Below are 22,653 nucleotides of genomic sequence, written 5' to 3'. Positions count from 1 at the left end.
TGGAAGAACAGTAGATAGCACTGGCCTGTTCCCTTCTGCCCTCCTCCTAGGGTCACCTTGCGCCGAGCATCCACAAGCAAGAGCCGGAAGGAGAAAGGCAGTAACCGCCTGTCCATGGGTAGCAGGTGAGAGGGACTCATGGCACCTCAGCCATCGGCCCTACCCACAGTGCCCCGTGCATGCCACCCTCTGAGGTCCCCACACCCATGCAGACTGCTCTCTCCACAGGGAGTCGGTGGAAGGGTCTGGCAGGTCAGGGGGCTCCCCGTTCTTGCCCTTCTCCTGGTTCACAGACAGTGGCAAGGGCTCGGCATCCTCTGGCAGCACCACGTCCCCTGCCTGTTCCCCCAAACATGAGGGTTTTAGCCCTAAGAAGTCAGCTTCTCAGGTGAGTCCATAGACTCAGGCTGCACGTTGTCTCCCTGTCCCCCTTCAGCAGAAAACACGATGGTATACTTCCTCCTGGTTCAGGCTGGCATTCAGGCATCCACAGAGTCCTTTTGTCTATCCGGAGAGCTATCCAAGCGATTCCTGGACTCATCCTCTCTGAATATATGCTTTCATTCGCTCACGTCCATTCTGAGTGCTTCATTCATGGAGTCCTTTTGTTGCTTCATCTGTTTAATGCATGTCACTGACACTGTGATTCCTTTGCTGCGCCACTGAGTCCAAGTCTTAGCATAGGAGCTGGGCTACCTGTGTGGTGGTGTCAGGTCTGGGGAGACAGAGAGGACCCCATCCCAGCTAGGGTTCAGAAGGTTCACAGCTGTGTGGGAGAAGTGAGACAATGAAAAGGGAGCAGCGGTAAGTTTATAATGTTCACAAGCACCTCACACTTCACAGAGCTCCAAGGGCAGATTGCCTGACTCTCACAAAAGCTCAGTGAAATGCTGTGTGTTTGAGGGAGGGGGCAGGGATGCTTACCCCCATTGCACAGACAAGCAGGGAGAAGGGAACTACCTGTGGATTCACATGGATTTAGTTGTCTGTGAGCCCAGCTGGAGCTTGCTCTGTATTTCTGTTCCCAAGCACAGCTCTCAGAGAACTCACAGTCCAGGGAGGATAAGGACCTCTAGCTGGGCTGGGGTGTCTGAGGCAAAAAGCCAGTATGCAAGGAGAATCTTGGTTAACTTCCTGTAGGAAGTGACACCTAGTCTGAGACCTCAACTTCTGCTTACTGTTTTCCCTGGCTTAGTTCTAGCCCCATATCCTCCTTGAAGCTTCAGATCGTGAAGTCTCACTCAAGACACCATGACCTCTGTGCATGAGTCACACTCAAGGGACACTGAGCAGCTCCTGGTGCCCAGATCTGGCTTCAGCTGCATCTGAATGGGGCAGTAGGATGGTGTGTATGTGTGTGGGTGGGGGGAAACTCTCAACAGCATGTAATTCACCCCCCCCCCCAGGAATCCACCCTGAGTGATGACTCCACAACCCCCAGCAGCAGCCCCAAGATCCCCACAGGACCCCGGCAGGAGTCCAAGTGTTCCTACCCCTACCACACACTGTCCCAGTCTTCGGATGAGGTGAGTGAGCCCTGACTGGACTCTGCCAGCTGTGTGGGCCAGGCTTTCCCCTCACTTGCAATGTTCTCTGCCCCAGTTCCTGGATGAGCCTCTCCCCACTGTTCACCACTGGACCAGCCAGCAGGTGGGGCAGTGGCTGCACAGCCTCAACCTGGAGCAGTACGCTGAGGAGTTTGCGGCACACCAGGTGGATGGGCCACAGCTCCTGCAGCTGGATGGAAACAAGCTGAAGGTGGGTCAGAGGGGAGGACTTGGGGTCCCCTCATCTTGACCTTGCCACTCCTGAAGGCCAATGTCCTGACTGCTGGGCAAAATTCTTGGTCTCATATTTTATTATTATTATTATTTGTTGTTATTGCCTTGAGTTATTGCTGGGGCTTGGTGCCAGCACTACAAATCCACTGTTCCTGGTGGCCATTTTTTTTTATTGGTTAGAACACAGAGAAATTGTGAGAGATGGGGAAGAGAGAAAGACAGACACCAGCAGACCTGCTTCACCTCTTGTGAAGCGACCCCTGTAGGTGGGGAACTGAGGGCTTGAACCAGGATCTTTGCGTGGATCCTTGTTCTTCACACGATGTGTGCTTAACCTGGTGCACCACTTCCCAGCCTCCTATTTAATTTTTGTTTATTCATTTACTGGATAGACACAGAAAGAGACTGAGAGGGGAGAGGGAGACAGAGAATAAGAGAGACAGAGAGACCTACAGCACAACTTCACCAATCACAAAACTTCCCCGCTGCAGATGGGGACCAGGGACTTGAACCGGGATCCTTGAGTGTGGTAACATGTTCATTTGAGTCTGAGGCCCTTGTTTGACTTGAACCTCAAACCTGATTATTGGGTTGGACCTTCAAGCCTCAGTCCACATCTCCTGGGACTGTCACATTAACAGACTCCTGACTCTGGTAGAGTCTCATGGTGTCATGGGATGCCAGACCTCTGCTGGTCACTTCCTCTGATTGTCAGTTCTGAAGGCTGGTGGTAGTGGGGCAGGGTGAGGTTTCCTCACATCTCTGCTAGGAGGTTTCAGGCCTGTTTCATTTATTTATTTATTTATTTGCTTTCGTTGCCCTTGTCGTTTTATTGTTGTATTTATTGTTGTTGTCATAACTGTTGGATAGGACAGGGAGAAATGGAGAGAGGAGGGGAGACAGAGAGGGGGAGAGAAAGATAGACACCTGCAGACCTGCTTCACTGCCTGTGAAGCAACTCCTCTGTAGGTGGGGAGCCCGGGATCGAACCAGGATCCTTACGCCGGTCCTTGCACTTTGCGCCACATGTGCTTAATCCACTGCACTACCGCCTGACTCCCTTAGGCCTGTTTCTTAACCTCTGCTGTGCTGCTTAAAGGGAAGTGTAGAGTTGAGGGGGGGCATAGAGGGACCTTGGCAACTGTCTGGCTGTGTGTCTTGGGTCAAGCCATCTCCATCTGTGGACCTAGGAGGTGGGGGGAGATGGGAGTCAAGAATGGTGAGGCCTGGTGCCCTCACCCATCATCTATTCCCAGATCCCCACCTCTCCCATTCCAAACCTTGTTTGAGGCTTCTCCTCCCGGGGCTAGTCTGGGAGATGGCTGTGCTAAGGAGAGAGCACACCTGGTGGCCCCAGAGCCATTTCCCTCACCCTGGGATTCCTCCCCCAGAGTCTGGGGCTCAGCAACTCCCATGACCGGGCACTGGTGAAGCGGAAGCTGAAGGAACTGGCAGCAGCCGCTGAGAAGGAGCGCAAGGCTCAGGAGAAGGCTGCGCGACAGCGTGAGAAGCTTCGGCGCCGGGAGCAGGAGGCCAAGAAGAGCTAGGGAGGTGGGCAGGCACGGCAGCCAGCTCTTGGGCACAGGCCTCACTGGGAAGGTGGGGGTGCACTCACACGCCCTGTCTCCTCTTGTCACAGGTCTGCCAGAGAGGGAAAGCCCAGGGGGAGGATGCAGTAATAAATCCATTTCAAGGACTCCATTGGCACAGAGTTCCTGGGGGAGGTAGCAGATTCTGGGCCAAGAGTGCAGAGGTGCTAGATCAGCCTGACCCCCTGCCCTTGGGCCACACCTGTGGGTAAAGAGGCCCTAAGCAGGGGCCTCACAAAAGCAGGTGGGTCGAGCAGTGTCTCCACTCCCCAGGCGGCTGTGTAGGGAGCACCCTTCTCCCCCAGGAGGCTGTGGACACATGGCACGTTGCACTCAGGGTAGATGATGCCCAGTCACACTTCCCATCAGGAGAGTGGCAAAGGCAGCAGGTCCTTGCAGGGACTCTGGGAGAAGGAAGGACGATGGAGACTTTTCTCCTTCCCTATCCTGTGGGCCCCAGCAGAGAAATTATATCTCTGCAGCTCTGCCTGTGGGAGGCCTAATCCCTCCCCCCAACTTCTGTTCTGCCGGAGCTTTCCTGACCCCTCACGTGGGGAAGCAGGGAACTTGGGGGCCAAGGTACACCCCTTACCAGTGCCAAGGTGATGAATCCTTTCCCTGGCCAAACAGAGGTAGGATCTGAAAAGCCCCCTGGGAGCCACTAGATCAAAGTTGTAGGCTTTCCTACCCCAACCCTGGTCCCTGTTGGGGTCCCCACAGGCTCCAGAACTATAGACAGTGAAGACTTTATGTCACTGGGCCAGAGGAGGAGTGTCCCCAGCCCTGTGTAGGGCTGGGGTCTCCCGGGCAGCTGATGTGCCATCTGCTCTTATAGGCAGAGAATGTTCAGGTATGGAGTGGGGTGGCAGCTTGCCCAGCTTCTGGGGCACTAGCCTGAGGTACCAAAGGGGCTATGGCCCTTGCACTAGATGCCTCTACCTCCTCCCACCTGCCTGGAACTGTGGACAGGACCCAATGCATGCTGACTCCTATTCCTGTCCGGGGGTGTGGCCCTGCCCTCCCCACTGCTGCCTATGCTGGGAGAAGGGTCTCTGAGGGAAACTGAGGTATGGGGGGTACTGGTACCACCTCAATGCTGTGCAGGAGCTGACGGGAAGGTTGGAAGGTACCCAGGTCAATATGTGGGGAGCTATCTGGGTGCCCACCTGCATGTGAAGGGGGGAGGCAGTGATAGATTTATTTCAATAAACACTTATGACATGCCAGTGACCTTTTTGTCAGTTCCCATTGGGGCATGGCCCTGAGAATGGTGGGATTAAATGGTTAACTGCTGTGCCCTGCCTGCCATGGGCATCTGAACAGATGGATGTGCTCTGGTGAGGCCTTCTTGTATACACTGAGCCATGTCTGAGCTGGGCCGGGTGTCCCCAGTGTGTCATATGCTGGTCACAGGGACTCCAGGCTGTGGACATGTGGATTCCCCCAGCCCCCTCCAGGAAGGCAGCCAGGCAGTCTCATTGAATCTCCTCTTTACTGTGGATGTCACTGTCACTGGCACAACCGCTGGGAGGAACACACAGCTTTAACCCTGTGTGCTATGGGGAAGGGCGGGGGCATCCAGGGCTGTAAAACTAGCTATGCACACAGAGCACAGGAGGTTGGAGGACACCCTGAGCACACACTTGTGCAGGCTCAGTGGGGATTGAGTCTGGCGCTCAGGCAGGACATGTGGGTGTGAGACGAGCACATGAGGACATGCGGGAGAAAGGTGGAGTGGTGGCAGTAATACTCTGGGGTCCTTGCTGGGCCTTTGAGCTGCGAGAATAGACAGATGACCTCTCTGGGTCTTTCCAAGTTCTTCCAGGCTGGGGAAGCCCCAGGTGAGAACTCCCTCCCTCTTCCCCAACCCTAAGTGAGGGAGAGGCTGCAGCACTATGTCCCCACCCAGGGGTCCAAGGGTGCAACCTCCTTCCTCACCCACTAGCCCAGATCTAGGTGTGGCCGGCCCCTCCCTGACAGCAGGCCTGGACTGGGGTGGGGGGAAGGAGGGGGTCTGTGCAGCTGAGGGGAGTAAGGCAAGCAGGGACATCCTCCTAGAAGGCCGAGACCAAGGGGGGCAGTGAGGGAGGGGCCCAGGATCCCAGGCAGAAAGGTGGCAGCCTAGTCTCAGAGGAGGACTGCCATGGAAACTGGTCTCTGGGACACCCCACCAGGATGGCAAAGTCCCCAATCTTCAGCCATTGCCCACAGAGACTGGATACCAGGGAGATGCCCTCAGAGGTCTCCGTGGAGACAGAGATTGGCACTTGGGGGCCACCACAGACTGGTCACTGCAGTGATTTCCACACACACAGAAGTTAGTCACCATCGAGAACTTTCCCCACCTGGGGGGGGCGGGGAGAGTCACCGTGGTGGCTGGGCCTGGAACAGCAGTCCACCCCTTTGGTGCATGTCTGGGGTGGCCCCTAGCTGACTCTGTAGGTGGATGTGTTCTTGGGCTCCGTGCTGGGCACACACCAGTCACCGGCCTCCTGGATGGTCTGGTAGTGGCGCCAGGCTGACTTGTTGTAGACGGGCAAACGCTCCACCGAGTCCGTGGACAGGGCCTGTGGGGCACCAGCATCAGGTTCCAGTGTTTCCCAGTGCCTCACTCCCCAGCTGACCATGCTACCCCCAGCCCACAGGCCCCACTCTCTACTAGAGTCAGTCTACCCCAGGGTCACTGGCTGAGATCACTGACCCCAGGCCAGAAAGGCCCCCCAAAGCATGTTATCTGTGGCCTGGGAGCTAGTGCAGTGGAAATAGCAATGGACTCTCAAGTATGACACCCTGAGTTCTACCCCTGGCATCACACGTCCCAGAGTGATGCTCTGGTGTCCTCTAGCCCTCTCTCTTAAGTAAATAAGTCCTAAAAAAAAAGAAAAGACCTACTGTGTCTCTTCCCATTCAGGAAGGCTGGTCACTTAACAATCAGAGAGGGAGAGGGAGGTAGCCAGGCAATGTGACATTAAACAAGGTCACCAACTCTGGGCCTCAGTTTCCCCTGGGGTAAAGACAAAAATTCTGTGTGTCCTCCCTGCCACTTCTTTCTTGGGTCTGATGGGTCTGGGCTCATCAGAATAGGGGTTACGATCACAGATTATGGATGCTCTAAAAATGCCTGCCACATCTGGAGTCCATGTGACTGGGAAGCTGCTGCTTTGTTCTGCTTCCCATGCTGAAGTCAGGGAGGATGAGAGGTCGGGAAGGGAAGCTGACAGGTCCCACATCACCTCACCCTGAGCCAGCTTTGCAGGCAGGGGCTCACCTTGAGATAGATGACGGCGTCGGTCCCAAAGCCCTCCATGGAGAAGAGTTGCAGGTCGCCCTGGAAGTACTTGGCATAGAGGCGAGAGATGGGAAGCCCATACCCAAAGCCAGCCTGCAAGGGGGCGAGAAGGGAGTGTGATGAGCTTCCCAGCACTGCAGGAACCTATGTGCTGAAGGAGAGGTGTGGAGCTGGGTCACTTGGGCCTGGGGGGTGGGGGGAGGTGACTCCCAGACTACAGCACAGATAAAGGCAAGGCTCTAAGGCAAAATGGACATGTGATAAGTACAGGGTTGGGGGACAGTGAGTCAACCCCAGTGGCCCAGGGTTTCCCTGAGCCTTCTCTGCTGAGCGAGAGGAACTCTGCCAACAAAAAAGGTTATGACTTTGGTGGGAGGTAGCAGCGAAGGTGATAGATGCCCACAGATAGGCTGGGTGTGCAGGAGTGCGGTCTGGGGGGCATGGATGGGAGCAGCAGGGAGGCTGACTCAGGAGAGGACGCCAACCTCACAGGCAGTCTTTCCAGAACACAGACACCATGAGGGGACAGAGTAAGAGGCGAGGTAGAGCAAGAGCCTGAGGACCAAGGAGGAAGAGGCTGACAGGCATTCCTTAGGAGGTAGCAGGGCATGAGGAATGCCATCTTACCAGGGGGGTGCCCCCAGTGCCAGGCTGAGGGGTGGGTGCTGTGGAATACATGTAGCTGAAGAGTCGCTCAATCTTCCTCAAGGGGACTCCCCCGCCACGGTCACTCATCTGGGGGAGACGAGACATGGGGGCCTCCAGGTCTGTTTCCAAACCCCTACCCCATCTCCAGTCCTCTGACCTCCTCATGGTGCTCCCCAAGCCCAACTCCTGGCAGGAGTGAAGTCTCCATCCCCACTGCTCCCTGGCCTCCAAAGTTAAGGCTCACGTACTTTGATGGACAGATCTTCCTCACCCAAGGCCACCATGACCTTGATCGGTGGGAGGACGAGGCTGGATTCATGGCTTTCCACGGTCGCTCGCATGGCATTCTAGAGAAGGAAAGGGATAGTGAGGACCCAGCCCGACCTGTCTCTCCCCACCCCAGAGGACCATCCTCCTTACCTTGAAGAGTTCAAAAAGCATGTGGTAGAGGTGGGAGGGGACATAGACCATGTGAATTGGCTGTTTAGCATCAGATGCTGCCAGGAAAGTCAAAGATCAGGACAGTACGTCAGCATGCAATATCTTTCCACCCAGCACCAAGCAGCCTGTCAACCACTATTTACTGCCTATCCATCAACTCAGCACCAAGCAGCCAGCACAGGAGAGAGACAGACAACACAGCACTGAAGCTTCCTTCAATGTAGTGGGGGCTGGGCTTGAACCTGGGCTGTGCACATGGCAAAGCAGCATGTGATCCAAGTGAGCTATTTCACATGGCCTTTCTTTTTCACTTATAATCTGAAGTTGCTTGTTTACTTTATTTGTCCATTAAGATACCATTCCCACACCCCAAAGTAGATAAAGCTTGCAGTAGATAAAGCTTTGGACTCTCAAGTATGAGGTCCTGAGTTCAATTCTTAGTATCACCTGATAGTCTGGTTCTATCTCAAACAAACAAATACATAAATAAAAAAAAAATTGCCTGACCTCCCCAGCAGCAAGAATGTGAGCTCCATGAGAACCTTGCCTATCATACTGTTTAATAAATACTCATCAGTATCTATGTATCTTTGCATCTATGAGTCTATCTATGGTTCTCTAATCAAAAATAAACATTAAAAAATATCAATTTAATTGACAGTAATACCGATAATAGTGACAGTAATAATAATAGTTGCTTCCTTCTATTCCATTATAGGCCATTTCTCTTTTCTTTTCTTTTCTCTTTTTTTGCCTCCAGGGTTAGTGCCTGCACGACAAATCCACTGCTCCTGGAGGCCATTTTTTTCCCATTTTGTTGCCCTTGTGTTGTTATTGTTGCCATTGATGTTGTTGGATAGGACACAAAGAAATGGGAGAGAGAAGGGGAAGACAGAGAGGGGAAGAAAAAGATAAGACACCTGCAGACCTGCTTCAGCACTTGTGAAGCGATTCCCCTGCAGGTAGGGAGCCAGGGGCTGGAACCTGGATCCTTACGGCGGTCCTCAGGCTTTGTGTCACCTGTACTTAACCCGCCACGCTACTGCCCGACTCCCCAGGCCATTTCTTAACTCTCCATCTCACCTTTCTCTCCCATGTCCCAAGTCCCATGTCTGAGTATACACAGACAGACATGCAGACACACATCCTCACTCACTCACCATTAACCTCCTGGATCTCCAGCTCAGGTGAGGCCATGTAATACTTGTCACACAGGAGCTTGGCCATGTCATAGGCATCTCAAAGAAGAAAGAGATCATTCAGGGGGTGGGGTATCCTTGGTGCAGACAATGGGTATCACTAACACGAAACTCACGGGGAGGTGATCCCCCCTCACCCCTACCCCCACCCTCACCCACTGGAGAAGGGCCATCCTCTGGCTAGGTAAGCTTGTGGACTAAGCCTCATGATGTAATGGCTTACCTTTCACCACTTCGGAGACATTGCAGTTGGGGTCGATGCTGCCGATGTGTTTGGGGTGGGCTGGGTTGGTGCTGCCCTCAAAGATCAGGGCTATGGGGGTGGGAAAGGGTGCTATTGGCAGGCCCCCAGAGCATGCCCTGCTGCTCCTCTGGGGAAGGGCCTCAGAGCTCCCTGATTTCTTCATGCATTTCTTTTTTTATTCCCCTTTTGTTGCCCTTGTTGTTTTTTATTGTTGTAGTTATTGTTGTCGTTACTGATGTCATTGTTAGATAAGACAGAGAGAAATGGAGTGAGGAAGGGAAGACAGAGAGGTGGAAAGAGAGACACCTGCAGACTTGCTTCACCGCCTGTGAAGCAACTCCCCTGCAGGTGGGGAGCCAGGGCTTGAACCGGGATCCTTACACCAGTCCTTGGGCTTTGCACCATGTGCGCTTAACCCACTGCACTACTGCATGACTTCCCATGCATTTCTTTTTAATAACTTATTTATTGTATAGAGACAGAGAGGAAAGAAGGAGATAAAGAGGGAGAAAGAAAGACACCTGCAGCAATGTTTCACCACTTGTGAAGCTTTCCCCTGCAGTTGGAGACAAAGGGCTTGATCCTAGGTCCCTGTGCACTGTAACGTGTATGTTCTAGTGAGTACTCCATCATCCAGTCCCTTCTCCCTGTATTTTAATTGCCTCCCACTTCAAAGCTGCACCCATACTCTAGTCCTCCCTCCTCTGACCCTCTGACCCCCTAACTCAGGCCATTTTTGGATCTGTGCTGGCCTGAAGTATCCTCAGAAATCTCATTTTGTATCCCATATCCCATAGCAATTATTCTTTCCTTTTGCTATAATGTTTAAAAATAACTTTTCGCTGCCTTGCACTTGAAAATTCTTTCAGCGTGAAGAACTCATTTAATTTACAATTGACTATGATTTCTCAATAATCATCATGAATATTCCTGGAGTAAGAAATGCAACAACTGTCTGTGAGACATGAGAGTTTGGTGAATGCTATCTGGAACACTTCATAGAGAGGTAATGTGAGGGGGAAACAGCACAATGGTTACGCAAAAGGACCTACATGCCTGAAACCCTGAAGTCCCAGGTTCAGTTCGATCCCCAGCACCACCATCAGCCAAAAAAAGAATGCGATTCTATGCTCTGTAAACGTGTCAGCAGTTGCGTGTGCCCAGAGGTCCCTCCACCCGCCCACCACACACTCACTGTGCTGGTTGATGAGCATGCGGATGGAGATGCGGCTGATGTAGAAGCGGTCCAGGAAGTACTGGATGTTTTGGTTGGAGACAGGGTCATCGCCATAGGTGTCCTTATACTCCAGCACACCCTGTGCCATTGTGGGCACCACGTCATTGTGGCGATTCCGGATAGTGACCAGGGCCTCGGTGAACCTGCAGGGGATGGCAGGCATTGGCCTCCTCCCAGCCTGATGCAGGGAACACTCTCAGATTTCCCATGCTTTTAGTCCTCCACTCCAGTGTCTTTGCCAGCTCCACCCTTCATAACCCACTACCCACAGGGCACCCTCACCTCTCCTCTCTGGCTTTCCCATGGCCTGGATTTTCTCCATCAAACTCAGGGCACACTGAAGACAGGAGTTATTTCTCAGGAGTTGGAAAGTAGCGCAGCAGGTTATACACATGTGGCGTGAAGCGCAAGGACTGGCATAAGGATCCCGGTTCGAGCCCCCGGCTCCCCACCTGCAGGGGAGTCGCTTCACAGGAGGTGAAGCAGGTCTGCAGGTGTCTATCTTTCTCTTCCCTCTGTCTTCCCCTCCTCTCTCCATTTCTCTCTGTCCTATCTAACAACAACAACATCAATAACAACAACAATAACTACAACAATAAAACACAAGGGCAACAAAAGGGAAAATAAATAATAAAAAAGAAGTTATTTCTCCCACCCTGATGACATTTCTATCCCCAGAGCTGTGGCCCCAGACACCCCTGCCCTCCTGCTGCCAATGAAGGCCCTCACTCACTGGCTCAGGGTACGATGGTCTTCAGGGTCTTTGTCCAGGAATTCCATGATGTCTAAGAGGCTCTGGACATACCTGTGCAGGGTGGAGACATGGCTTCAGCTCCAGGGAGGAGGAGGGGCTCTTCCCACCCACAGTGCAGAGCTGGTTGGTTCAGTCCTTCCTGAGGAATCACACAGGTCCACCTGACAAGCTAAGCTGTCTCTTGGATATTCTCAGTTCTTTTCATCAGCTCAAGGGTCTCCCTGACAACACAGCAAGTTATGCTAATTTTCTGACCCCCTTTATAGCACCTTTGCTTGAGAATCCTAGAATAGTAATGTAGAAGAGACCGGAGACTCAGGCCCACAGAATGGAGGGGAATTGTGTATGTATGGGCTGGGGGCTGGGAGAAGGCACTTAACCTCCCTGGAAACATCCTCATAACAGGTCTGTAGCACTTCTGCTGTGCCCCACTGCTAGGCACAAGTGCCAGTGTGGCACACAGGACTGGGTTCAGAGGATGAGGGTCTCAGAGCCCCAAGTTAGGACAGGGGCCAGGGCTGGGCACTGGGAGCTGTGCAATGTGTCTTGGGACCTGGATGTACTAAAACTTTGTTCATATATTTATTGCTTTATGAGAGAGAAATGAGAGCACTGCTCCCTCAGATGTAGTGGGGAATGGAAGCCAGGGCCTCAGATATGTGAGATGTGTGCTCCACCCTCTGAACTCCCTCCTGGAACCCAGGACTTGGATTTTCAATGGTGGAAGGACCTATGTGGGGTGGGCATGCCTAACATACCAGTGCAGGGCCCTCTCTGCCTGCAGGCCTGGTTGGAAGGTCAGTTTGTCCAGGGTCAAGGAAAGAGCAGGGTCACCAAATGAAGCATCCCTGAATGTGGGCCAGTGAGAGCTGGCTTCTTCAAGGCAGTCATGCCTGCATAGGGCAGCAGGTGGAACCAACTTGGAGACATGGCCCGTTTCTTGCTCATATGCTCTGTTCATGCCTGTTCTCTGGCAGAAACTCCTTCAGCCAGCAGGAAGTATGTGTGTTTGGTGGGGGTGGGGGGTTGTCAAGAACACTGAGTGCACACAGACCTCACAGTCTTCTTAGAGAAGGCCCCACCAGTCAGAAGTGTTCCTGTGTCCACAGCCCTCTGCCCACTGCAAGAATTAGCTCTATTTCACTCCCTGTCCCACTGAGGTCTGAGGCAATCCCGTGGCAGTGCATAGCGTATTGAAGACGCAGGTCACCCAGGCTCTAGGCCTGGAGCTGTGGCTGCTCATGATGCTCTCCCCACTGTCCCTGGTTCTCTCTGTCTCCTAAGTCCTTCCTCTTCCCTGTTCTTCTCTCTCCTGCTCGTAGTAGAGAGTGGGTAAGACAGTTGGCTGGGGAGCTGGCTCCTGGCCCTGTGTGGCTCTGGGTAAGTCACAGAACCTCTCTCTTCCTTCTTCAGGGAATAGAGGGATTTGTACTTGTGACTGTTAATTGCATTCTGGTGAGGACTGTGATTATGAGCACAGTAAGCATGCTGTAAATACCTGTTCTTGTTATGAGTGATGTTCAAACACTGTCCAAAGCCAAAGGCCTTATCTCTAGTCAGCATGTTACACCCTCCTCCTGGTTCTGAATCACTGAATCACGTTTGTTTGTTTTTGATGGAGCACCAGGGAATGAACCTAGCAGGGCTTCATGCTTCTGTGATACTGGTGGGTGGCCGTGTGGTCTCATTTTCTATTTTTTGTTTTTGAGAGTGAGAGGGAGGGACACACAGAGAAGACAGACATCATAGCACTGCTTCACCATTCATGAAGCTTCTCCAGTGTTTCCAGGGTACTTCCATGTGGGGCCACGGTTCAACCCCAGGGTCTCACACATGGCAGTGTGCATGCTCTCCTGGTTCCTGAATTATACCATGTTTAACCCATCATGCTCTGGACACTAGTTAGTGGCAGGGCTAGTGCTTCCCCCTAGAGCCCCCCTCACCATTCCTGCAGTCCGGCAGTCAGCCAGGCCTCACTTGTCTCACAGTACCTGTTCTGGGATCTTTGTGATTATCAGTGTCCACCTGCGCTCAGTATCTTGCTAGGGCCCCCTACCTCACTGCAGCCTGAATGAATATGCAGTGCCTCCCCATTCTTGCAGATGTGAAAACCTACTCCCAGGCAGCAGGTAATATAAGCCAGTACAGCAGCAGTGCTGGGATTCAAACCCAAGTCTGACTCCAAATCCTCACCACATGGTCAATTGTTGATCATCTGTGCTAGTGCAGCTCCTGTCCATGGTGCTGGGCCAGGGCTCTGTTCTGTGTTTACCTCCTGCACTCCAACTTTCACCTTCACGATGACCCTATGGTATGGGGAGGGCCTATGGTTACCCATTTTACAGATGCTGGAATGCTAGAGCTTACATGCAGACCTGGGGTTCTTTCTCTCTCAAAACAAGTATTTATTCATGAGAGAGGAAGAGGAGAGAAACAGAGCATCAACATGGCACATGCAATGCCAGAGAGCAAACTCAGGAACTTGTGTTTGAGGGTCTAATGTTTAACCCACTGCATCACCTCCTGGGCTGTCAGAGCTGGGGTTTTATTTTGAAAGTCTGTGTGGCTCCAAATTCCTCCTCCCTAATGCCACTCAGGGTCAGGCTTCATACTCGCTTGGTTCTAAGATGGAGAGAGGACTTGGGGAGAGGACCTGCAAGTGTGCAGTGCTGGGGGCAGGGCAAAGGGAAAAGAGAGAGAAAGGGAAGAAGGCCCGTTCAGAGTGGGGGGACCTTAAAGCCCTTTTCAAAACCTCGGGGGCAGGCAGGCAGGTTGCGAGGGAAGGAGTCAGAGCAGGAGGCCCTGACAGCCTTGGTTGGTGCTGGGCAGGGTCAGAATCCATAAGCTGAGGAGGAGAAGGGCAGGCACTCAGCTACAGGCACCACCCCTTGGAGGCTGCCAAAAGGAACCCTAAAGGGTCGGTCACATGACTAGTGAAGTGGATCAAAGGGCACCAGGAGGGGCTGATAGGAGAGCTGAGAGCAGCAGTCCTGCACTGGGAAGCAAGCTTAGAGCCCCACCTGTCCCCTCAGGCAGGGCTATTCCTACAGGGGAGAGAGGAGAGGATTGGGAGACTTTTCCTATGGACCCCAGGCTCAGGTCTGGGGCCCCTCTTGGCTTGGCACATCCTGCAGGTTTTCCCTGGGGTCAGTGGGGAGACATGCAAAGTGAACAGGGCTGGCCCAAGTGACAGATGTGTCACTTCCTCGGTTGCTCACTCTCCAGGGATAACAGGTGGGGGGGAGAGGGGGTATGTTGGATAAGAATCCCCTGGGAAGAGTTCAAGGTAATGTGAGTGAGTGAGTGTGTGTGTGTGTGTGTGTGTGTGTGTGTGTGTGTGTGTGTGTGTGTGAGTGTGTGTGTGTGTACACAAGAGTGCAGGAGGAAGTGCACTTAGACTGTGTGGGAGCAGGAAGAAGTGCTGAGTGAGCAGGGAGTGAGTCGGCCTGCAGGTGAGTGGTGTATGTGCCCTGCTATGTTAATGTCCAGATGCTAGGGATAAGGGGCGTGTGTCAGGAGACATGGGTGATGGGGTGTCCTGCTGGGAAATTGTGCAGATGCAGTCACAGTCTCCATGTTGTCCCCTCAGGACAATTCCCCTCAATTCCCCATGATAGAGTGCTTTGTTTACTCCTCCCCATTCCCATCCCCTAGAGCTGTTATCCTATCCTGGAGTGCTTTGCTTACTCCTCCCCCTTCCCATTATCCTATCCCAAGTGCCTTGTTTCCTAGCCAATCACGTCCCGACTTTCTCCCATAAAAGCCCTTCTTCTTCCATCCCTCGACCTGGGAAGGGTGCTTAGCAGCGGGAGGTGGCCGTTTTTGCTAGCTCCCCGTGGGCCGAACTGCGTGGGCCGAACTGCCTTAGTATCACAGCCCGACAGTGTCCTACATCTGGAAGCTACTCTTTGGGGAGGGGGAGAGGCATCAAGGGGTATCATGACTTGCTCAGGTCCCTGTCTACAAAATAGGGTTCACAGCACTGAACACTAGGCAAAACTAAGGTGCAAATGAGAGGAGATGTTGTGGGTTCAGTCTTGACTAATTGTGCCAGGCCAGAGGGAGGACTTGGCTGAGGAGTTGCTAGGTTATAGTACCTCTTGCTTTCTTCTTTGCTCCAACATACACACATATACACCTGGTGAGGACTCTATTAGTGCCGGTCACTCTCTCTTCCTTTCTTTCTCCCTGGATTAGCTCTGGTTTATGGTGGTGTTAGGGATTGAACCTGGGACCTTGGGACCTCAGGTGTGAAAGTCTGTTGCACTACTGATGATACCATCTCCTTATACTCTACCCCCAATCTCCATTTTCTAGAATTTTCCCCAGTGACTGCGTATCTTCCCTTAAGCTGCCTCTTTCCTGGAGGGGTTTGGGTTATCCCTTCTGTGCTCCAGCACTGCCAGCTTACACTAGCCAAACACACTTCTGTAAAGAGCATCCTACTTTCCCACTGGCCTTCAGTCTTCTATTTATAACACTGGGCTCACACAAGTCTTGTGGAGAAGAATAAGTCCACATACATGGGAATGACAGAATAGTTCCTGATGTGGGCACGGTGGTGGTACACCTGGCAGAGTGCACAGACTACCAAGAGCAAAGTCCTAGGTTCCCACATGCAGGGGGAAGCTTCATGAGCAGAGAAGCAGTGTTACAGGTGTCTCTCTCTCCATCTCCCTTTACCTCTCAATTTCTCTCTGTCCCATCAAGTAAAAAACAGAAGGGGGAAAATAGGGGGAAGAATGTCCACTGGATTCATTGTTATGGTACCAAGTCCCAGTGATAACCCTGGTGGAAACTTAAAAATACATAAGAATAATAATAAATAAAAATAGTTCCTCATGCATGCAAGGTCCTCCTGGCATATTTCCCTTTTACCAGACCACAGACAATTTTATAGTAACTAAGAATTTTGGACACAGTCACCCTTTTTTGCCCTGGATGTGTCCAGTGACATGTCCCTCCTCTACCATGGCCTGGAAGCACAGGGACAAGTTTTATGTTGACAGAGCGCTGCACTTTCAAATCCAGATGCCTCAGAATAGCACAGATCCTGCTTTGACAGAGGGAGGCAGAGGCTCAGAAGAGGCCATATGTGTTTGCCAAGGATTATGTGTCCAGCAAACAGCAAAACCAAGCTTCAAGCTCAAACATGCTGACAGCATGGACCTACCACCCCAGTGTCCACTAACCTGTCACGTCAAGACAGAACCCTGTTACACTGAGTTGCCCAATTGTACCGATTTATCAGGTTTATTTAGAGTTCCCAAATTTAGGGCCAGTTGGTGGCATACCTGGTAGTGTTAGGGACTTGGGTGGTAGCGCAGCGGGTTAAGTGCAGGTAGTGCAAAGCGCAAGGACCGGCGTAAGAATCCCGGTTTGAGCCCCTGGCTCCTCACCTGCAGGGGATTCTCTTTACAACAGGCGAAGCAGGTCTGCAGGTGTCTTTCTCTCCCCCTCTCTGTCTTCCCCTCTTTTCTCCATTTCTCTCTGTCCTATCCAACAATGACAATATGAACAACAACAATAATAACTACAACAGCAATAAAAAAAATAAGGGCAACAAAAGGGGAAATAAATATATAAATATTTTTTTAAAATCCCTTAAACCTGGTAAAGTGAAAGCATTACAACATGCAAAGACCCTGGATTCAAGTCCCCAGTCTCCACCTGTCTGTGTGTGTGTGTGTGGGGGGGGGGCGCAAGCTGCATAAGTGGTGAGACAGTACTGCAGGTGTCTCTCTTTCTTCCTCTCTACCCCATTCTCTTTCAATTTCTCCTGACTCTATAAAAAAGCAATACAAATAAAATATGAAACAATGAATTCCCAGTTTTCCCTACCTAGAACCTCCTCTTCTTAGTTGAGTAGAAACCATCCCCACCGCCAGGGACTGTTTCCCAGAGTACAGGTTTTGCTCCTTATCCACCTACTCTGAGGCTTGCTAGTTAAGGTTACCTCCTCCTCTTGTGCAAACCCTGCCCAGTTCTGCCATGGCCAGCATTCTGGAAGAGGGAGGTAGTCACCTGTCTGTCAGGAAGTCCTTTCTGTCCTTAAGACACCCACCCTCTGGAGCGGTCTCTGCAGGCTGTCTCAGAGATTGCTGGGTCAGGACGCTCCAGCAATCTCTTAGCCTGCTCCCCTCTCTGCTGAATCACCCCAGGGGTGGTGTTCACTCTTATCTAATTCCCTGCCCTCCAAGCTCTGAGTGAAGAATAAACCTGGTCCATCTCCCACATATATAACTGACTGTCAAGAAAGAACTCTGAGGGGGCCCAGGGGTAACATGGGCAGCTCAACAGCTCCTGCCCCACCTCCTTCAATCCCCTGGCTCTTGCAAGAACTCAGTGTACAGGGACTGACCTGAGAGGCCCTGTCCTGGAGCCAGGGACTAGCTAGGGACTATAGGCAGCCAGGTCACCCAGCGAGACAAAGCTGGAGGAGGCAAAGAGAGAGCAGATGGCACCTTCTGTCTCCTCCCCACATCTTCCACAGTACCCCAAGGCAGGAAATGCAGGCTGGCTCAGACATTTGGGACACCTGGGAGTGGGGGTGGTGAGGAACAGGGCCCATGAGGGGTGACATGTCCTCTACTTCCCAGCCCACCATCATAGCTTATACCTGTGTTAGACTCTATCCACAAAGCAAGTCCTGGGACACCCCAGCCACGCCCCTCTGCTGCCTCCACACCTTTGCACCCCTTTCTAGGTCTATGCTCACTTCGGCGTTCTGTCAAGCCCAATAGCATGTCCCCTCCTCTATGCACCACTTCAATGCCCACAAGGAAGCCTTAGAGAAGCAGATCCAGACTGTACATTCACTGGGCACCTACTATGTGCCTGACTTTGTACACAGAACACTTTCCTTACCACATCTCACCTGATTAGAATCATATACTTGTTCATTCACACAGGCACCAACAACTGCTCTGCAATGCCTCAATAGTGTCTGATTATGAAGAGTAGTGACTACCAGTCTTATTTACTCTTCTGTGTTTTTCAGATATCTAAGTGACCATGCTACATTTCTGCAATTGGGAGTTATGGGGTGAAAATGAAGCATTGTGATGTTTATGTAACCATTTGATTTTTTTTTATATTTATTTATTTTCCCTTTTGTTGCCCTTATTGTTTTATTGTTGTAGTTATTATTGTTGTTGTTATTGATGTCGTTGTTGGATAGGACAGAGATAAATGAAGAGAGGAGGGGAAGACAGAGAGGGGAAGAGAAAGATAGACATCTGCAGACCTGCTTCACCTACTGTGAAGCGACCCCCCTGTAGGTGGGGAGCCGGGGGCTCAAACCAGGATCCTTGTACTTTGTGCCACATGCGCTTAACCTGCTGCGCTACTGCCTGACCCCTATTGATTTTTTTTCCCCCACTTTTTATCAGAGCACTCCTCATCTCTGGCTTATTGTGGTTCTGGGTACTGAACCTTTGATGCCTCAGGCATGGAAGGTTTTGTTATTTTTTTGTATAATCACTATATTATCTCCCCATCTAATCACTTGATTCTTTTTTTTTTTCTCTATTTTATTTAATAGGACAGAGAGAAATTGAGAGGGGAGGGAGAGATAGAGAGGGAAAGAAAAAGACTGATGCAGACCGACTTCACCACCTGTGAAGCATCTCTCTTGCAGGTGGGGAGTGAGACCTCAAGGTCCTTGAGCACTGTAAAGTATGCGTTCAACTGGGTCTGCAATTGCCCAGATCCAATCATTTGATTCTTAATTTTAAGTAAAACTAACTAAAAGCTCACTGTAACTACCACTATCTAGGGAGGACTGAGTTTGCCCTCTTAGTTTCTTTTCTTTAATGCTGATGTACTTTCCCTACACCTGAGCATGGCCCGAGCCATGCTGCACTCTACCACAGCCAAAAACAACAGCAGAAGGTTCCTATGCAGCTAGTACTGGAGATAAATAATAATCCATCACCTACATGTTTGCTTACAGGGTCTGCTCTAGTTCATTCTTCACGTGACTGACTGACCACGGGTTAATGTCCCTGGATGAAGCTCCTGAGTGGAATTTACTGAGCATTTCCCTAGGCTGCTGCTCTTCCACTTGAGGAACTTTGGCCTTTGCCCCTCCAAAGTTCTTTGGGATACATGCTGTGCCAACCCTGTGTCTATTTGAGTACTTTCCAACATAAAAAGCACTCTTAATAATTGCTTCTCCCTGTTTCTTACAAAGCTGCTGCAGGTTAATATTACTCAACAGGACCAGGGCTGGTAGGGAATGCTGACAGGACTCTGATTTGGGGTTTGGACTGGGCAAATGATGCTTTCCTAAGTGGACCCCAGGTTTCCAAAGAAAGGTGGACAGTAAATATCCGGTTATCCCACAGGCATGGAGGCTAAAAGCTGGATCTTAGTTCCTGCTCTGGCCCAGATTCCCGCTTAATCTTGAGCACCTCCCTGGCTTCCTGGTAGCTCTGTGCTTCCCCCTCTGTCCTGCCTCCAATAAAGCTGCTGGAAGTAGGCAGATTCCATCTCTTGTGCCCAGGGGCGTCTGGCAACAGGTGCAGGGACTAGCCTGGGGTCTCACCAGCTCTGCACCAATTGCACTGAGGGTGTGCCCAGCACCCGGTCAGGAAGCAGGTTGATCTCCTTCATGATGTTGGCCAGGCGGACTGGCAGCTCCTGTCTGAGGAAGGTGAATGAGGTCTTCTCACAGGCATTGCTGGAACCTGATGGGAAAGAGAAGGCTGAGCCTGTAGAGCAGCTGACCAGCATGGCCAGTACCCAGTTCAAGAATCTGGTCAAAGTGGTCTGGGAGGTGGCACAGTGGATAAAGCATTAGACTCTCAAGCATGAGGTCCTGTCTGGTTCTTTCTCTCTCTCTCCTCCTACCTTTCTAATAAATAAATAAAGTAAATAAATACTCTTTTTTAAAAATCTGGTCAAATAAACCCCTTGGTATTAGAGGGTTCGGAGGCAATGTGACCTGAGGCAAAGAGCCAGGTAGCTCTCTCAGTCCCTCACAATACTCTATACCTCCATGGCACCCCACCTACTCACTCCTGGGAGGATAGCACTGGAGATAAATAATAATCATTATTTATATCATTCTTGGCTGGAGCCTGCTTGCCTTTAACCACATGCAGGAACCCACTCCCAGGCCCATTTGGAGCTGCCTCTTTATTATTTTTTTTTCTTGCCTCCAGGGTTATAGCTGGGGCTCAGTGCCTGCACTACGGATCCACTGCTCCTGGAGGTTATTTTTTTTTCCCTTTTGTTGCCCTTGTTGTTTAAGGTTGTTGTGGTTATTATTGTTATTGTTATTGATGTCGTTGTTGTTGGATAGGACAGATAGAAATGGAGAGAGGAGGGGAAGACAGGAGGAGAGAAAGGTAGACACCTTTAGACCTGCTTCACTGCCTGTGAAGCGACTTCCCTGCAGGTGGGGAGCCAGGGCTCGAACCAGGATCCTTATGCCAGGTCCTTGCGCTTTGCGCCCCCTGCGCTTAACCTGCTGCGCTATGGCCTGACCCCTGGAGCAGCCTCTTTCTTTCCTTCCTAGAACTTACCAGGGGAGCAGGGTGTTTGATTGGGGATGGGGCCAAGCCAACAGAGCTAGACTCTGACTGAGGAGAGCTACACCCTCACCCTCAACTGTCAGGCTCTGGCATGATCTTTAGCCCAGCTCACTTTGCCTTTGGTTGCACAGGATACTCACTGTAGAGTTTCCCTGCATTAATATCCTGATCATAGGAGCCCTTGATACCATGGCACTTAGACTGGCTTCAAGCTGAAGAAGGGATGAAAGATTGAATAAAGCCATGGCCTAGAGTCAGAAGACCTGTGTTCTTGCTCAGGTTTTGCTTCCAACTATCACTCAGGGCATGCCACCATGCTCCTGAAGTTCTCAGCTTTGCCCGCTGAACTCCAAGTAGACCAGCAAGTACTTAGAGTCCCTCCTGGCTGTGACAGTTCTGTAAGTGGGGAATAGGGGGACGAGAAAACTGTCAGACGTTGGGAGTCGGCCCAGAAGGCTTTCCTACAAGGAGACAGCTCAAATGGGGCAGGGAAACAAGCAGAGTCATGGAGAACAGGTGCCTTGTGTGTCCCTGGTTGCTTTCCCCCCTCACCAATTCCCCCCCTACACACACACACACCAGTGAGGCAGCTACAACCTGAACCAGGCACTGCCTCCTCAACACTGGAGAGGTCAAGCACCCCCTCCTAATCTCCAGCTGGCACCATAGGAATGTCTCTTGGGCAGATGCAGGCCCCAGACAATGCCTGCTTCAGTGGCCACATTGGCACCGCCTTACTCCTGCTTGAGAGACACCCCAGCATACTAGTGGTGGGTGATCCCAATCCAGGAACCCCGGGGCAGCCTGGGAGAGCTGGTACCATCAGCCCAACTCTACTTCACAGTGCCCTGGGCCCATGCCCAGCTGGGATAGGCAGCCAGAGGGGAGAAGATTTGATCTTCAAGTGTCCTTGCCCGCTGGGCCAGCTGGGGGCCAGTCAGTTCCTTGGTGGGGTGGTGGTATACTGGTGTGGAGGGGCACGTCTCCTACTGGCATCTTTTCAAGGACCCCCTTTTCCAACTGACTTTGGCTCCTCACCCCTACCGCACGTCGCCTTCAGATGGCTGCACCTGCTTGTGATTCCCCCCCCATTCTGATTTCCTCTCTTCCCTACACTCTTAAAGCCATTTGGACACACCCCCATTAACCCTTCACTGTCTAAATACACGCGACTGCTCCTCACGACCTTTCATGCTCCAAGAGCCCCCCAAAAACAAACAAACAAACAAACAACAACAACAACTCAGGAAGGCACCTTGAACCCCTCTCAGTGCCTCTCACCCCCTCCCCGAGAGCAGCTGGGAGGAGTCTTCTCAGCTGGGATTGTAGCCCCTGCTGGTCTGTCACTCTGTTAACCTTTCCCTGCCTGCACCCCTTCAAGTAAACCTTCCCAGCCGCCCAGGGCCTCGTCTCTCCTCCGCTCACGAATCCTGCACCGCCAAGCCCCCCACGGCCCCTGCAGCCTCCCGCCCACTCCATACCGAAGTCCAGAAACTGCTTCATGGACAGCGGGGACGGGGAGAACTTGCTGAAGTGCTCGATGTACTTGGGCGCCCCGGCCAGGGACGCGTTCTTGAGCAGCGCGCGGAGCCAGCGCATGGCGGCGGCTAGTGTTCGGGCTCGGGCTCCGGCTCCCTCCCGCTCTGGTACTCGCGGTTCCGCTCGCGCTCTGATCGGCCCAGCCCGGCCCAGCCAGGCCCTGCCAAGCGGTTCGGACGTCTCCTCCCCCTCCCCCAGTCAGGGTAGCCCCCCCCTCAAATACCAGCCAATCGGCTCCTCACGGAGCCCCGACGTCACCAATAGCTGCTCACAAACAACTCGGGGAGAGCCAGTAGCCTTTCGCCCCGGCACGTGGCTTCGCCCCGGGCCCGCCCCCTAATTCTGTCTCCGCCCCCGGCCGCTTGTTGTTTTCGGGAGGCCGCGAAGAGCCCG

At 52.1% G+C, this 22,653-nt stretch overlaps 2 protein-coding genes across 5 annotated transcripts in view; one reads left to right on the top strand and one right to left on the bottom strand.

Annotated features, from left to right (window-relative positions):
* SAMD14 (sterile alpha motif domain containing 14) overlaps positions 1-4,600 on the top strand; it is a 28,195-nt gene extending 23,595 nt beyond the window's left edge. For both annotated transcript variants that reach the window (XM_007525613.3, XM_060203689.1), the window contains 5 exons: positions 51-125; positions 229-388; positions 1,407-1,526; positions 1,603-1,758; positions 3,173-4,600. In XM_007525613.3, coding sequence (XP_007525675.1) covers positions 51-125; positions 229-388; positions 1,407-1,526; positions 1,603-1,758; positions 3,173-3,328 — 667 coding nt within the window. In that variant the 3' untranslated portion in view covers positions 3,329-4,600. The remainder of the gene's footprint in view (positions 1-50; positions 126-228; positions 389-1,406; positions 1,527-1,602; positions 1,759-3,172) is intronic.
* Positions 4,601-4,843: 243 nt separating this feature from the next.
* Positions 4,844-22,457, bottom strand: PDK2 (pyruvate dehydrogenase kinase 2). Of its 3 annotated transcripts, XM_007525614.3 has the most exons (11): positions 22,203-22,456; positions 19,731-19,872; positions 11,162-11,233; positions 10,387-10,571; positions 9,171-9,260; positions 8,909-8,986; positions 7,728-7,804; positions 7,556-7,654; positions 7,287-7,394; positions 6,639-6,752; positions 4,844-5,937 (listed from the first exon to the last, which is right to left on the bottom strand). In XM_007525614.3, the coding sequence occupies exons 1-11, from the start codon at positions 22,318-22,320 to the stop codon at positions 5,797-5,799; spliced, it is 1,224 nt and encodes a 407-aa protein (XP_007525676.1). In that variant the 5' UTR covers positions 22,321-22,456; the 3' UTR covers positions 4,844-5,796. The 3 variants fall into 3 exon arrangements, with proteins under 3 accessions (XP_007525676.1, XP_016044823.1, XP_016044824.1); XM_016189337.2 differs by lacking the exon at positions 11,162-11,233 and having other exon boundaries at positions 22,203-22,457; XM_016189338.2 differs by lacking the exon at positions 19,731-19,872 and having other exon boundaries at positions 22,203-22,432.
* Between the last annotated feature and the right edge of the window lie 196 nt (positions 22,458-22,653).

The sequence above is a fragment of the Erinaceus europaeus genome, chromosome 12, assembly GCF_950295315.1.
Source record: "Erinaceus europaeus chromosome 12, mEriEur2.1, whole genome shotgun sequence".
NCBI lineage: Eukaryota > Metazoa > Chordata > Mammalia > Eulipotyphla > Erinaceidae > Erinaceus > Erinaceus europaeus.
This window is presented reverse-complemented; position numbering and strand designations above follow the sequence as displayed.

Coding starts and splice junctions, on each gene's coding strand:
- PDK2 (XM_007525614.3), bottom strand. CDS start 22,320: ATGCGCTGGCTCCGCGCGCTGCTCAAGAACGCGTCCCTGGCCGGGGCG. Junction 11,234..19,730: donor GTGCAATTGGTGCAGAGCTG/GTGAGACCCCAG, acceptor CACCCTGCACAG/GTATGTCCAGAGCCTCTTAG. Junction 10,572..11,161: donor GACCATCGTACCCTGAGCCA/GTGAGTGAGGGC, acceptor CATCCCCTGCAG/GTTCACCGAGGCCCTGGTCA.